We start from the raw sequence: 14,263 nt of genomic DNA on the forward strand, positions 1-14,263 counted from the left end.
ACCGAAATAGCAGTTTTGTAGCCCTCTTGATTCCACACCTTTTATGTCGGAACATTTTTCTGTATCTCTAAAGCTGTAGGCCTGACAGCTCTTCCCGCGAAACCTTTTTTTGGGTTGAAAATGGCAAAAATGACGTCACTCTGACGTCATTAGCGGCCAACCTATCATAGCCTTTGGAAACATTTTTGGTCACCATGTGCGCTAGCTACTCCCGGAAGGGTACTGAAAGTTTGGTGACGATCGGCGCAGCGATTCTCGAGATATATCGAAAAAACTAAAGGGGGGCAAAAAATGCCCCCCACCGCCTGGAAGGTTAATCACTTATCGCAATGGGGAAAAAGTGAAATTTTAAATGAGTCAGTATCGTGTTAGGAAGTACGGACCGTACTTCCTAACACGATACTGACGGATGCTTTTAAAACTCGCCGGCACAGGCCATTTTGAGTCCTTCGACGGCACAAGGGGGGGGGGTGGTACGACCCCCCCCGCGTTTGGCCCTTGATGGAGCTAGAGCTTCGCGGAAAAAACGAGCGTGTTGCCCGTCACGAGAGAAAGCCGATGATACCCAATTTTAAGGTCCAAGGTCATCGGGTGACCTTCCAGGTCAGTTCAATGACCCAAAAATCAGGAAAATCGGGACCTGTTAGAAAGTCGTAAAGTGTGGCTGCTATGGGGTTTTCCGGGGTGCTTATCACGATTATCGTGTTAGTTTTGATCAGAGATGATGTCTTTAAGCATTTAGACCAGGTCGGGTCAGGTCAGGTCAGGTCAGGTCAACCAGTAGGGGTCGTGACGGGCATTCGTAATACCTACCTACCTGTCATCCGCCTCTGAGAGCTTCGGAACATGTTACGAAGGCACCAAAACTACTTCGTAAATATTCAAATGATTGCTAAATTCGAATTCAGCTCCAAAAACTAGACTAGAAACATGTAAAACTCGAAAAAGTGAACCGATATCACCAGATCAGTGACCTGACCTGGCCTTCAGGTGACCTTGACACCCACCCTAATGCATGGGAGCAACATCAAATCACATGTTTGAACGTTTGAAACCACGAAAAGCTTGCAAACGTGCGGCTAATGCGAGCCGACACGCTCGTGCCGACGTACGCCGAATCGCGATTTGGTCCCGGAAAAGAGGTCACAGGTCAAAGGTCATTTGGGTCAGGGTCATAAAAGTTTCAGGGTAGGTGTAAAACTGATCGATGCGAGGGTACTGCAAGTTTCGTCGCGACGTAGCGTTGTCAGCGCGGCCACCGGCTGGGCGCCTTCCGTAATAACGGAACACCCGGGCCGCACGCACAGGGGTGCAGTTATTTTTTTACATCTTAGTTTTTGTTTACGCGTTTTTAGACGTTTTTCGGCGCACTGTTGTTGAAGTTATACAGGCCTATTTTACAGCTATTTTTGATTCACAAAACTGCTGCAATTTTAGAGCTTTTTTGCATATTGACATTTTGATGGAATTGGAATGCATTGAAAGATTTTTATTCTTAAATATGGAATGCCAATATAATAACAATGTTAATCGAGCCACGCTCGTAGCGAAATATTACGAATCAATGATAATAACAGTAACCGGCAGAAAATATGTAGTTACCGCGATTGTATGATAATACTATATATTCCGCGTGAAATTGACTGGAGATACCACAACAATAATAGCCTAAACAAATATTGAAATAATTGAAAGCTCATAATACCCGCTTAGCACTGCTTGGCCATTTTCTTCGAACATTAAATGCTTAGCTTACCATGCCATAACATCTGAAGATAATGAACTTGAACCTCGAAAAGCGAGTTGTCCAGTTTTAGTCTCAGTTTGTGCGGTACTGGGATACATTCATTATCAGTGAATCAAATAAAAATTGTCCGGGGCATCACGCTGTGATTATATGAACCAGTTAATATGTATAAAATCTAGTTATTGGCCAAACGTAACGGCCACGGACCGTAGGTTGACGACCCCGAAATTTAGCGAAATGAAGTATAGGTTCAAGCAGTTTAAATAATGCTGGTGCGTGGAGTTGAATAGTGATGTAAATGTGGCCACAGTCTACAAACACGATAACAAATATCGATTGCGCTTCTCTCAACCAGAGCCATGCTCGTTCTTTCTCATGAAACAGTGCATCCCCATAAAATGAAAAGTCTGAACGAATGCATTCAGGTTCCTACCTCTGAATCACCTTATATTGAGATCCGTTTCTTAAGGAACACAAACGCGGCCCATCAATTTGTCAGTACTAAGGCAACAGCGTCTGACAAGTGACAACGCATCAAATGGCCAACTTCTGACACTAGCTACCAATACGGTAACAGCAATAAAATTGCATTGCAAAATGCAAATAAAATTGCACGATTTCCAAGCGCAGCTTGAAACCAAGTGCGACCAGCTGGCAGCTAGTGTCATTTTCACAACCAAGTGCGACCAGTTAGTGTCTCGAGACACATTCCAACTGCATAGGTACCGCAGTAACCCATTAGGGGCGAAAGGAAACACATGACTTGTGTACGACCAGCGTTCTGTCAGCGTACGACGCATAAAGCAAACTGCTCAAAGAACTGTGATCCCGAACAACACAACAAAGAGCTCCGAAACGAAGGTTTACAAAAGTCTACGACTGACGACATCGAAACAGTACGTTCATCGGGACTAGTCACATGACTCGCTCAACCCAGCTGGGTTATGCGTACTAATTGCGCTTCAAATTGACCTCTGGCAGCCATTTACTTACGCTAGTTTGATGCATAAAACTGTACATTGAAACTCAAGCGGCAGCACATAGGTCTCCATCAAGGTGGTTATATACAACAGAGCACCTCGCTAAAACGAGCGCGAGCCGCACTGTCACACTGACAGTTAACACTGAGCCGCGAGTCGTGACAGTCGCACTGCGTCATATGCACGCAGATGTCGCACTCACGGCACCGTTGCTGACACTGCGTTGCGGGTGGACACGCGCGGTGCAGTAGCTCCACGGTGTGCGGCTCACCGGAGGGATTACTAGTCTCCGACCGGACAGTCCAGGCGGGAAATGCGGTGTCTTCAATCATGACCGCCGTCCCCGTCTCCGCGGAGTGCCGCACGGCGGCGACGCGGCGGCGTCGGATCTTGAGCTGGTGGACACTGGACTCCTGCCAGAGCTACCAGCTTCAGCCCTTCAGCATCATGTCATCGGCAAACTCCAGCAGAGCTCCAATGCAACTGGGAACATAAAAATTATGCTGTTAAGCTAAATCATGCAAAATATTTCCTTGCACAGGATTCTCTTGCGCAGTTCAGCAAAATCTACTGTGATATCCATGGCAGTGACAAGAGGACTTGATGCCATTGTAAAAAATATAGGTTCATTGGTTCTCATTTACCCACATCGAGCCTCTATAGGTACCATTCATTTGTATATCATGAAGTATGTTAACTACACAATATTTATGCAATAGACTAACATGAAATATGTAGAAATGGCAAGAGAGATGGGTAAATAAGCCAAAAAGGTTGCAGGATTTATTGGTACCAAACAGGTCAGAAAGTAGAAGTTCAAACAATCTTACAAACTACACCAGAGAAAGTCTTTGAATTAGGTACAAAATTATGCCACAGAAATAAAAGCAATGCAGTTTTGTAGAGCATTTCCCAAAAGATAATTGTGATTCAGCCTTGCTCCCATTCTAAGATTGAATAAATACAAATTATGAGGTGAAAGTTACTAAAAAGTAGTTTTTTTTTAGAAAACAGCTTCAATCCATGTTTGCCTGATTTCAAACTCAAGGCAACATCTCAGATGATAGCTTTGACAGCATGAAATTTCATTATTGAGGTTACAATTTCCATAATCTTGTCACAAACAGTGCACTTTAATATGGATAACTAAAACCAAATCAGCCAACCTTGTATCTTTATCTGGTGAAAATCAAGAAACCAATACACTAAGCAAACAATTTCTGAGCAAAACATTTAGGTATTTGACAAGCTCAAACACCAGCCACTGTGACTGGAGCGGTATGATGGGGTCTCGTAACTTGAACGTTCAGTCTGCAAGACCATGCCTGACTTGGCTTAACTGCTTTGAGGCATCACAAAGACCTTTGCAGCAGCTCCTCCTATTCTTTTTTAACATACACTTAACCTATCATTACCATTGATGATGATGAGGTGGCTGGTTTCGGGCGCATGAAAAGAAGCAGCCCTTCTTTCCTTCTATTTCCTTGTTTTCACATGCTGCACAAAATGTTTTCTCTTCCACGTCACTTCTGTCATTATAAAAAAATAATAGGTATCATATTTTCTTCACTTCTTCTTTATATTCCAAGTATTGCAGCTGCAATTTTAGGGCCTTGGCTGCAATTCATCACATCCCCCGTTAGTAAACCATTGCCCTATGGCCGCTAAAGTAAATAAATGGAATGCGCCAGAAATTGTCAAAATCGCGCCAAAATAGCAAACTAAGATGAGAAAAAATAACCGCACCCACGCACAGCCGTTCCGTAATTGGGGGATGTAGTGATGGCCATGAAAATAAAAGACGTCATGGCGAATAAAGTGGTACCAATCGAGTTGAAATACCATCAACAGAGTCCTAAAAACATTTTTAACAATATTGTCTTTCAATATTTCCAATATTCATCGCAAATGTCTTATTTTCTGAGGATTTTCTTCCACTGTTGTGACACCTTCAGCACTATGGGCGCCATTGCTTCTTTGAAGACGAGTGTGTCTTTAAATTAAGTACGCCTTGGAAAGGTCTTGGAGAGTCCTATCGAATGTCACCTCGCGGGACTTGGTAGGGATCATTGGCTCTTAAGATATCGGTGGTAAACGCGTTCGGTCATATTAATACCCCAACACGCAAAAACTCCGTCGGCGATGAGATTTGAACCCATGACCATCCTCTATATTTTCCAGTCGGAAGTTTTTTTACCCCCAAGGTACCAGTTGGGTATTTGTCGAATGATGCCGAAACAAGCACCAGTAGTTTTAGAATTGATAGCTCTATCAGTATAGCTTGAAGGTGGCGTACCCACTGATATAATGTAAGACGAGGAAGCCAGCAAAGTCCCAAATCATAGAATTTCACCACCAACCCAATGCTAAAGAGACCCGACTTTGGGTGCTTCTACCCCCCAGGTACCACCTCAGTTTTTAAGAAATGCACGATTAGCCGACTGATATTGATAGAGCATGAAACAAGGAACGTTTTGAGGCTGAAGGTGGCGGTACACATTGCGCCAATTTTATTTGGGTTCAAGTAAACTTTAATTTTGTACGTTTTTTCAATGGAAAAAGGGTAACGCCAGAACATACCAAAAAGGTCCGTGGCCACGCTGACAACGCTACGATCGGCCGCTTTTTACGCGGGTTATTCGCGAAAACCCTTAGGAAGGTTGCATCAACCCTCCCCCCGTGCCGGCGAGGGTTACACGCGCCCCGTTGGGCTCCCGGCTCTGCCTAGCAACGCGCCCTGTTGGGGGGGGGGCATTTTGCCCCCCTAAGATCTCGAGAACCACGCAACCTAGCGACAAGCGGCAAACGGTATTGGATAGCCCTATCAGGGAACTACCTTGTAACCCAATTTTACCCCGCGTTCGATGTCTCTCGGACGGCAAAGATCCTACGCCGTCCCGCCAATCACGTTCCAGAACTGCAGCCGAGCCCCCGCTGACCTTTGACGGGATTGGCCGGACGGCGTAGAATCTTCGTCGTCCGAGAGACATCGAACGCGGGGTTATTGACCTAGGTCAAACCGATGACGTCACAGGTCAGGTCAAAGGTCCAATTTTCACCGTTTACAGGCATTTCAAGAAATGCGTTGTAAAATCGAGTAAAATGCATTTCATTGAAAATCATCGATAAGGAAATGTTCTTCAAACACATATTTTGCTATTTGAGGTCACTGACCCAGGTCAGGTCACAGAGGTCAGGTCACTGGGGGGTCACAATATGAAAGTATCGTGTGCGGTGTGATACATGTTTTATGGTCCATTTTACATGACAAATGCGATTATGTGGGTCAGGCAGCCTTTGGGGCCAGCTTAGGTCACGTTTTGGTCAAGTCAAGGTCAGGTCAAGGTCAGGTCAAATTAGGTCAAATTTCAAAATTAATATTTTTGCATAAAATGGGTATCGAATCGATGCAGCTGGTCACGGGGAGTTCAATGGTGGTCTTTGTTTTGCCGTACGTGGTCTACACCTTTTGTCAGTTAAATTCGGTGCGTAATCGTCCATTTTAGAACTAACGAAATGTGTGTAGACATACCGCAATACGGGTCCCCATTTTAGGTGTTGGACATCAGCGCCATCTCTCGATGAGATCTTAAGGCTGGACTTCGGCTTACCGACATCATCCCTCGATACGGCGCACACAAAGCTCAGCCTCGGCAAACGATCTCGGCCCGACGTCGGCTGGACCTCGGCTGGACGTCGGTATATGCGGACGTACCCGACGTCCAGCCGACGCCGTGCCGAGGTTGGACCGACGTCGGCATGCCGATGCCGAGATGCCGACGTTACCCAGATGTTTGGGCCGGCGTCGGCATGTTTACTGGGTTAAGAGTAGGTACCTACCTAGTTACCAAATGACGAGGGCCGAGTATGAAATGAACAGCTGGACCGCAAGCATTGACGATGTAATAGGAACAGACATGTCGCGAACCACGTGACACCCACAGCGGGGCCGTGCCCCCGGTCTTCCGGATGCGGCCGATATCGTGACATAACATTGAAATTGTTTGGTTAAAAAAAAACTGGTCTGAGCACTTACAAATATATATGAGGCAGATAGGTAAGTACTATTGGTCTCAAGTTCAGGGCCCAGGCGACATTTAGTTCGGATGCGGTGAATACCAGTACCCTCGCCACAACTCGGTACCCTCGGTACCCTCGGTAGTGGGTTTGGTTGGGGATGAGGGGTGTACTCGGCCCGAGTCTGACGGCGGGGTTGCTCGTCAAGGGTATTCACCGCACCAAAACTACAGATCGCCTGAGCCCGTATCGTGAGACCAATAATACGTGTTCTGGCTAGTTTTTTTTTTTTCGCCAGAGGAGCTTACAGTTTATCTTGCTTCAGCTACAGAACTCGCGAGTAAGCCGTCCACACTATTTGTGACACCACAGTATATTGTCAATGTATTCCCCTCCCAAAACAGCACATTACACAAGGTTCCACATAACTCTTACGGCTTTTTGTTGAGCCCTTTCTTTTTCGGATTGCGCGCCTTGGGGTTTACCGACTTTTGCCACTTTTTGCCTTTGGCTCCCGGCTTACCACCGACATGTTTACTGCGCGGTGACTTTTGCTGTCCCTGCGGAGCCTTCCTCTTCTTCTTCTGCGGCGAGGGCGCCGCTGCTTTGTCATCCTCGTCGAATCCCTCGTCGTCGTTGGCGTCTACGTCCGCCTTCCTCTTCTGGGGCGGGGCCGGCGCCGGCCCGGGGGGCTGCTCCTCGGCCGCCGGCTCGGTGCCCGGGATCGTGTTCGAGAACTTCTTCAGCTTGGCCACAAAGAAACCGTCCATGTTGTGCGTGTGCGGGTAGAATCGGCGCGTATGCGTCATGCTTGGGTGGAACCGCTTGGCCTTGAACTTGGCGAACCCCTCCTTGCCGACGGTGAGGCTGGTGGGGACAAGTTTGACGTTGCGCTTGTTGAGCGCGTACTCGATGACCGCCTCGTTCTCCTCCACGAGGATCGAGCACGTGGAGTAGGTGACGTACCCTCCCGTCTTGCTTTTGGCGTTTACCGAGTCGATGGCGGCGAGGAGCAACTGGCGCTGCAGCTGCGCACACCGCTGGATGTCCTTCTCGTCCTTGGAGGTCTTCACGGCCGGGTCCTTTGCGATGACGCCCGTGCCCGAACAAGGTGCGTCCAGCAGGACGCGGTCGAAGCCGGCCGGTCGGATTTTGGGCATCTCGCGGCCGTCCGTGCACGAGATGACGGCATTAGTGACGCCCATCCGGTGCAGATTGCCCACAACGGCCTTGACGCGCGCCTCGTTGGCGTCATTGGCGTACACCATACCCGTGTTCTTCATGAGCGCGGCGATGTAAGTGGTCTTGCCGCCGGGTGCGGCGCACATGTCCAGCACCGTCTCGCCGTGCTGCGGCGCCAGCGCCAGCACCGGCATCATGCTGGAGGCGCCCTGCAACATGTAGTGGCCGGCCAGGTACTCTGGCGTGGCGCCGATCGGCACCTGGGAGCTGTACACCACCAGTCCAACCTTGGACCACGGCCCGATCGGGTCCAGGTTGACGCCGCGGTCGATCAGGCTCGGCGCCAAGTCGCGCCGGCGCGTCTTCAACGTGTTGGTGCGAATGGTGACCGGCCGTTGGATCTCGTTGGCCTCCAGCGCGTCCAGCAGCTCCGACAGGTGGAACAGGTCCATCAGCCGCTCCATCAGGAACTCATTGTAGCTGTAGTAGAGACACAAGTCGCGCCGCAGCTGCGTCACGTAGTCCTGGCGCGGTCGGTCCGCCTGGCGCCGCGCTGCAAAATCGGACAGCACGTGCACGATGTCATGAATGCGCGTCTTGAGCGCCTGCAGGTCGGCGGGCAGGCCGGCCTCGCGCTCCTGCTCCTCGGCCGACGGCAGCACGAACCGGTCCTCCTCCGCCACGTTGATCTTGACGGAGCTGTCGAGTTCCTTTTGCGCCAAACGACGCTCTTTCTTCTCCTCTTTCATCAGCCGTTTAGCGGCACGCTCAACTGGCAGCAGGCCGGCCTCGTCTTCGCCGCTCTCGTCGTCACTGTCCCCATACTCATCACTATCGCCGTCCCCATCCCCGCCATCACTATCTTCGTCGGCGTCGGCGTCCGAAGCCTCGTCACCACCAAAGTCGTCGGCCAGCGCGCCATCGGAATCGTCAGAGTCATCGGAGTTGAGCAGTGACGGTTTGGGCTTGAGCCACTCGTCGTTGTCATCTGTGAACGGCTGCGCTGGCAGCTGGTCATCATCGTCACCCGAGTCATCGTCCTCGGAGGGCTCCTCCTCGGAAACATTATCATCCTCGTCCTCCTCACTGTCAGGTGGTGGCTGTGCTTTCTTGTTCTCCTTCTTGGTAGCTGAGTGTGTTTTAATGCCACTCTTCAAATTTTTCTTTGAAACAGGAGAAACGATTTCCTTGTTCACCTTCACCTTCTTTTGAAGAGAGGCTGGCTTAAGAGGTGCAGGGGCGAGCTGATGTTTGGGCTTTACTTTTGGGCGCCTCCCAGAACCCGCCAACTCACCATACTTGGCTTTTCTGCCCATTGCTAACTCCTTCTTACAATCTCAACCTGGAAAAAGAAAAAGAAAACGTCATACTGGGCAACAGAAGTTTGAATACGTGAGCTGTGCTGCTGCCGATTGCAGTTTATAATAGCCCGCACCTGGCCAATGCCGGGATGGAGTGTTTAACCCCCCCCCCCCACACACACACCCGTCGAACTCGACTCCTGGGCTAGTTGTCGACTCGCTATATAAACCCACCGAGACAGCCTGCCCGTCACAGCCCGTCTCGGTGGGCTAAGATGGCGAACCGGTGCCTCGGGGTGGATATAGCTGGCGGCTCGCTAATCGCTATCTCCAGAGTTCAGTCGGCGACTGACTCATGACTGACCCTTGGAGTGCTCGGTGAGTAGTCTGGTGCTTTAGCGGATTTGGTTTATGCATGGATCAAGGATTTTCATCCATGTTAAGCTAAACACAGCCAAATAAGCTTCCGCAGCCAAACTATTGGGGAGAGGATTGAGTAGGGAAACCACTTGGAGACGCGCCGATTCCAATTGGTGTATCTGGACACAAGCCGGGGCTGGGGTGGGGCTTACAGTCAAGGAATTGGTATTGAGCATCTGCACGTGCTTTGCTGCGGAAACTCGACCTCCGACGATACCTTCCTTGATTCAGTGCAAGAACTTAGAGAAGAAAACATGACTGTAGATGCCAACTTATCCAACAGCGAAACAGGCCCGAATATGGCATGTGAGTGAAGACCATGCAGACATTCACAGATGTTGACAGAATTTCAGTTCAAACATGAACCAGAAAGATGACATAATAGAAAGGAGTGAGTGGCTGTATCAACTATGGTATGCCAGACAGGAGGTAATGGTTATAAAAAACAAGATGACAATTAGCACACTCCTTCCACTCCAGTGCCCTTTCTCGTACCCCAGACCATGCCTAACCAAACCCAGAGGCATGGGCGGAGAATTGTTTTCAAAGTTGGTATGGGGGCAGTTGCTTGAAACAATGGCTTAGGGGAGAGTGGGGCACTTTCGTGCATGTGACATTTCGTTTTCAGCAGTTTATGGGAAAACAAGTGACTGCCCGAGCTCAAGATATTATTATGAAAATATGTCTATTATTGCCGCCCCTTGTGTACTGTAAAAGACAACACGTTTATTTGTTGACCGATCAATTTTTGGATCTTTACCTCGTTGTTTCCCCAACTGATTTGTAGTAGACTCAGCTCAAGCTACAAAACTACTATTCCAGTACCTACTTAAAAACCCCCATCTTAAAAGTAAACTTTTTCCCTTGACGGTGTTCAGACCAGCACAAACCTTGCTAGTTTTGGTTCAATCCAGGATTTCATTTCTCTTACTGCAAATAACTACCCAATAACAACCTTAGTTAGGTTACCTAACTCAAACCAACTCAAACTCACCGCAGTCCGCACACACCTATCTGTAAGAATCTTGCACCATGGATTACTTGTTAGTTATCCACGTCTTGCACACACACACCCAGGGTATATTGACTTACACCACACCCACGTGCACCACGCTAGGTGTTTTCCCCTGAGAAGTAACTGTAACAGACGCGTCATGTTCAGCAGCATATGGTAGCTGTCTTAGAGGTAACCGCAGGTTGTTTGAAAAGACAAACACTATTCGTTAGAATTGTGTTTTTCTATTGAAAAACAACCGGAGCGGTCCTTCTCCGGGCTATGTTTTGCATGTCTGGCCGCGAATTGGGGCAACTTGGTAGGGGCCTAAACTTGTGGCTCGATTTTCGTAAAAATTTCAGTGTATGGGCTCCCGCAGGCGATCTACCTGTTGGCACCGGTCGCTACTCGCTTAAAACCTCGTGGCACGTGGCACGTGCGTTTCAATTTTCGCCCATGTTAAGTCAATGGGGTTTTGGACACTTTTTGCGCGATCGCGAATAGCGGAAAAAATCGCCGATCAAGGTATGGTTTGCTGCACACCATTTTATGACCGACACGTTCAGGTACACGCCCGTGTGCGCCGTATACCCGTCAGAATTCGTTAACTTGAGTTGCACGAGTTTGAAGTTGAACTTTTTTCGCTCCCCATGTTAAGTCTATGGACGTTTTTGCAGAGACATTTTCATTCGTTCATTGCACAAAATTATATGATACGATTTTGTTTTAACTTCCAGGACTTGTTGAGAAAAGACCATAGAACATGTTGTTATGCTTCATTATGAAATATAATGGGTATAATGGGCCCGTTTTGGGGTAATCGGCACGTGCATTTTCCCATAGGGTTAACATGGGGAAAATTTAAAATGCGATTTGCGAAAAATGTCGTCAATTATATTTGCTGATATTTTTAGGGTCGGATCTCGGGCTGACACCCCAACTGACGGTGGTAATTATTTAAAATATAATTGACAAAATTTCGGGTAATCGTCACGAACAGTTACCCAATGTTGAGCCTATGGCGATTTCGAAATATTATTTTCAAATCGATTTTGTCAAAAATTTCTACGTTAGATTTTGAAAATGTTCCAATATGTTGTGCCCCGGGGTATCGGCTACCACATGGTATGGGTCAGATATGGGGCGATTGAAAAGCACGTGACACGTGCAAACGTGTTTGATGGGGTAACCTCCGGGAGAATCCGACATTGGCCTACTCGGGGTCCTATGGCGTGGAAACGACTTCAACTAGCGACACCAAATCAGTGCAGCCGGTGAGCAGATGAGTCCAGCTTGTCGCACTAGTGGTCACGTGTCGCACGTGCTATTGCACGTGCCGTGGCACGGGGTCAATTTTGGTGCCTAAATATACTAGCATTGTGAAATGCAAGGAGTGGGGGAAATAGCCGTCAGGCCGTCAGTTTTTATGATAGGGTCGATCTGAAAATGGGTTTAGGCACAGAATGAAGGGGGCTACAAAACTGCTATCTCGGATTTTTTTGTAAAATGAAAAATTGAAAATTCTGGGGAAATTATATATTCGGAAGGTGAAATTTCCTTAAATTTTCCCGTTTTTCGAGTTTAGCCGTCCACTGTTCAGAGACGGTGACACCGGCCGGGGTCATCTTTTACATGCTGATGGCCACGTCGATGGGTCATCACGTGGCGTGAACGGTGAAGCTATCAGAGATCCGGCACGTGCCACGTGGCCACGTGTTTGAGTCGCGTACCTCCCAGATTATCGTGTGTTTGCCGATTTGTGGCCTTATAGCACGAAAACAGCACAAGCCAGGAACACTGAAATGGTGCAATCAGTGAGGGGACAAGTCCTGCTTACACCACCGGCGATCACGTGGCACACGTGCAAATTTGGGCACCTCCGTTGCGGATATATTTTATAGTGAAATATTCAAATGTACATAACTTTGTCAGTTTAAGTCCGATTGGACTAGAATTTGGTGGGTTGATGAATTGTTAAGCGACATGAACGAATGCGGCACGTTTGTTGCAGTGCGCCACGTTTGTCTCAAAGCGCCATTTTTGCCACAAAGTGCAGAATGTGCGTAACTTTGTCGAAAATTGGACGATTAGGATGCGCTGTAATTAAGGGATGGCTGCTTAAACGGTAGATATGAATGCACCACATTTGCCGCAGGGCGCCATATTTGTCTTAATGCTTCAGTGTTTGCGTTTTGCCTACGGCGGGCGTTTTTGCGGCGGTGTTTGCGTTTCTTCGGTGTTTGCGTTTGACGGCGGGCGGCCGTTTTTGCGTTTTTTGCGGTGTTTTTGTTTGGCGGCGGGCGGCCGTTTTTTGCGGCGTTTTGCGGTTGGCGGCGGGCGGGCGTGCGTTGCGGGCGTTTTTTGCGGCGGTGTTTGCGTTTTTTGTGTTTGGCGGCGGGCGGGCGGGCGATGCGGGTGTTTTGCGGTGTTTGCGTTTGGCGGCGGGCGGCCGTTTTAGCGGCGGTTTGCGGCGGGCGGCCGTTTTTTGCGGCGTTTTGTAGTTTGCGGCGGGCGGCCGTTTTTTGCGGGGTTTTGCGGTCGCCGGCGGCCGGGCGTTATTTGCGGTGTTGCGGTTTTAGGCGGGCGGCCGCGTTTTGCGGCGTTTGGCCTTTGGCGGCGAGCGATGCGGGCGATTTTTTGTGGCGGTGGTATTTGCGTTTTTTTGCGGTGGTTGCGTTTTGCGGCGGACGGGCGTTTTTGCGGCTTTTTTTGCGTTTTTTTCTGCGGTTTTGTGCCTGCGGACGATTGTTTTTTTGCGGCTTTTGCGTTGGCGTTTTGAGCGTGCGTTTTGCGAGTTTTGCGGTTTTGCGTTTTGCGGCGGGCGGGCGGTTTTTCACAATTAAAGTCCCAACCTTCGGATCCGCAGTGCTGTTCGACAAGCGCTGCCCGGGCCTAGAGTGCAGTGCATGTCAGTTCGTAGCACACCCATTCCGGTCTGCACGTGCAAGGCTCATCCTCTCGTTTGGCGGCGGGCTTTTTTTTGCGGCGTTACAGGGGTGCTTGCTCAAACAACCTGCGGTCCCGCGATGCGGAGCCCAGCATCGCAGATGCTGGTATTTTTTGTTGTGAATGTAAAAAAACTATATTTTACTAGCACCGCACGCCTAGTTTGTTCATTCATCGTTGTGCAAGCAAGGATCATGGATGCATAAGGATAAGAATACACTAGCGATGAAAAATGCAATAATAATGAGCTGAAATGGCAAAAAAAAACAAGAAGTTATGTAATGTTATGACTTATACTTAAAACGAGATAGTTTCCAGCTCCGGCAAAAACTCTTCGGACTGATGAGGTTGCAGTCTGCAGAGACACAAACCATTAAGAAATTGTCATTGTTAATGCCGAGATGTGGCAAGCTCTTCTCTTGCTGTACCTTTAGAAGTTCCAGAGGCAGAAATTGTCATATGTCGCAGGTGAACGGTGTCCAGGATAAAGGCGATAAAGGGATTTCCCTACCAAGGTTCCTGCTCCAAATATGCCTCATCATTTGCCGCAAAGTTAAAACCAAAGTTTTATTCAGTATTCTCGAAATTCTACTGACGTCATTTCAGAATGACCAATTGGGTTGCCGTAAAGGAAATAATTCTTTATCTTCCTCCAATAGAATTCACGAAAAACTAA

At 48.5% G+C, this 14,263-nt stretch overlaps 1 protein-coding gene across 6 annotated transcripts; it reads right to left on the reverse strand.

The window, feature by feature from the left end:
* Positions 1-7,101: 7,101 nt before the first annotated feature.
* LOC122363966 (25S rRNA (cytosine-C(5))-methyltransferase nop2-like) lies at positions 7,102-14,131 on the reverse strand. 6 transcript variants are annotated; one of them, XM_043333847.1, is made up of 2 exons: positions 14,016-14,131; positions 7,102-9,268 (listed from the first exon to the last, which is right to left on the reverse strand). In XM_043333847.1, the coding sequence occupies exon 2, from the start codon at positions 9,240-9,242 to the stop codon at positions 7,176-7,178; it is 2,067 nt and encodes a 688-aa protein (XP_043189782.1). In that variant the 5' UTR covers positions 9,243-9,268; positions 14,016-14,131; the 3' UTR covers positions 7,102-7,175. The 6 variants fall into 6 exon arrangements, with proteins under 6 accessions (XP_043189782.1, XP_043189783.1, XP_043189780.1 ...); XM_043333848.1 differs by lacking the exon at positions 14,016-14,131 and adding an exon at positions 13,959-14,008; XM_043333845.1 differs by lacking the exon at positions 14,016-14,131 and adding an exon at positions 10,642-10,829.
* Between the last annotated feature and the right edge of the window lie 132 nt (positions 14,132-14,263).

The sequence above is a fragment of the Amphibalanus amphitrite genome, unplaced genomic scaffold (genome assembly GCF_019059575.1).
Source record: "Amphibalanus amphitrite isolate SeventyFive unplaced genomic scaffold, NRLGWU_Aamphi_draft 000649F_arrow, whole genome shotgun sequence".
NCBI classification, from domain to species: Eukaryota; Metazoa; Arthropoda; class Thecostraca; order Balanomorpha; family Balanidae; genus Amphibalanus; species Amphibalanus amphitrite.

Coding starts and splice junctions, on each gene's coding strand:
- LOC122363966 (XM_043333847.1), bottom strand. CDS start 9,242: ATGGGCAGAAAAGCCAAGTATGGTGAGTTGGCGGGTTCTGGGAGGCGC.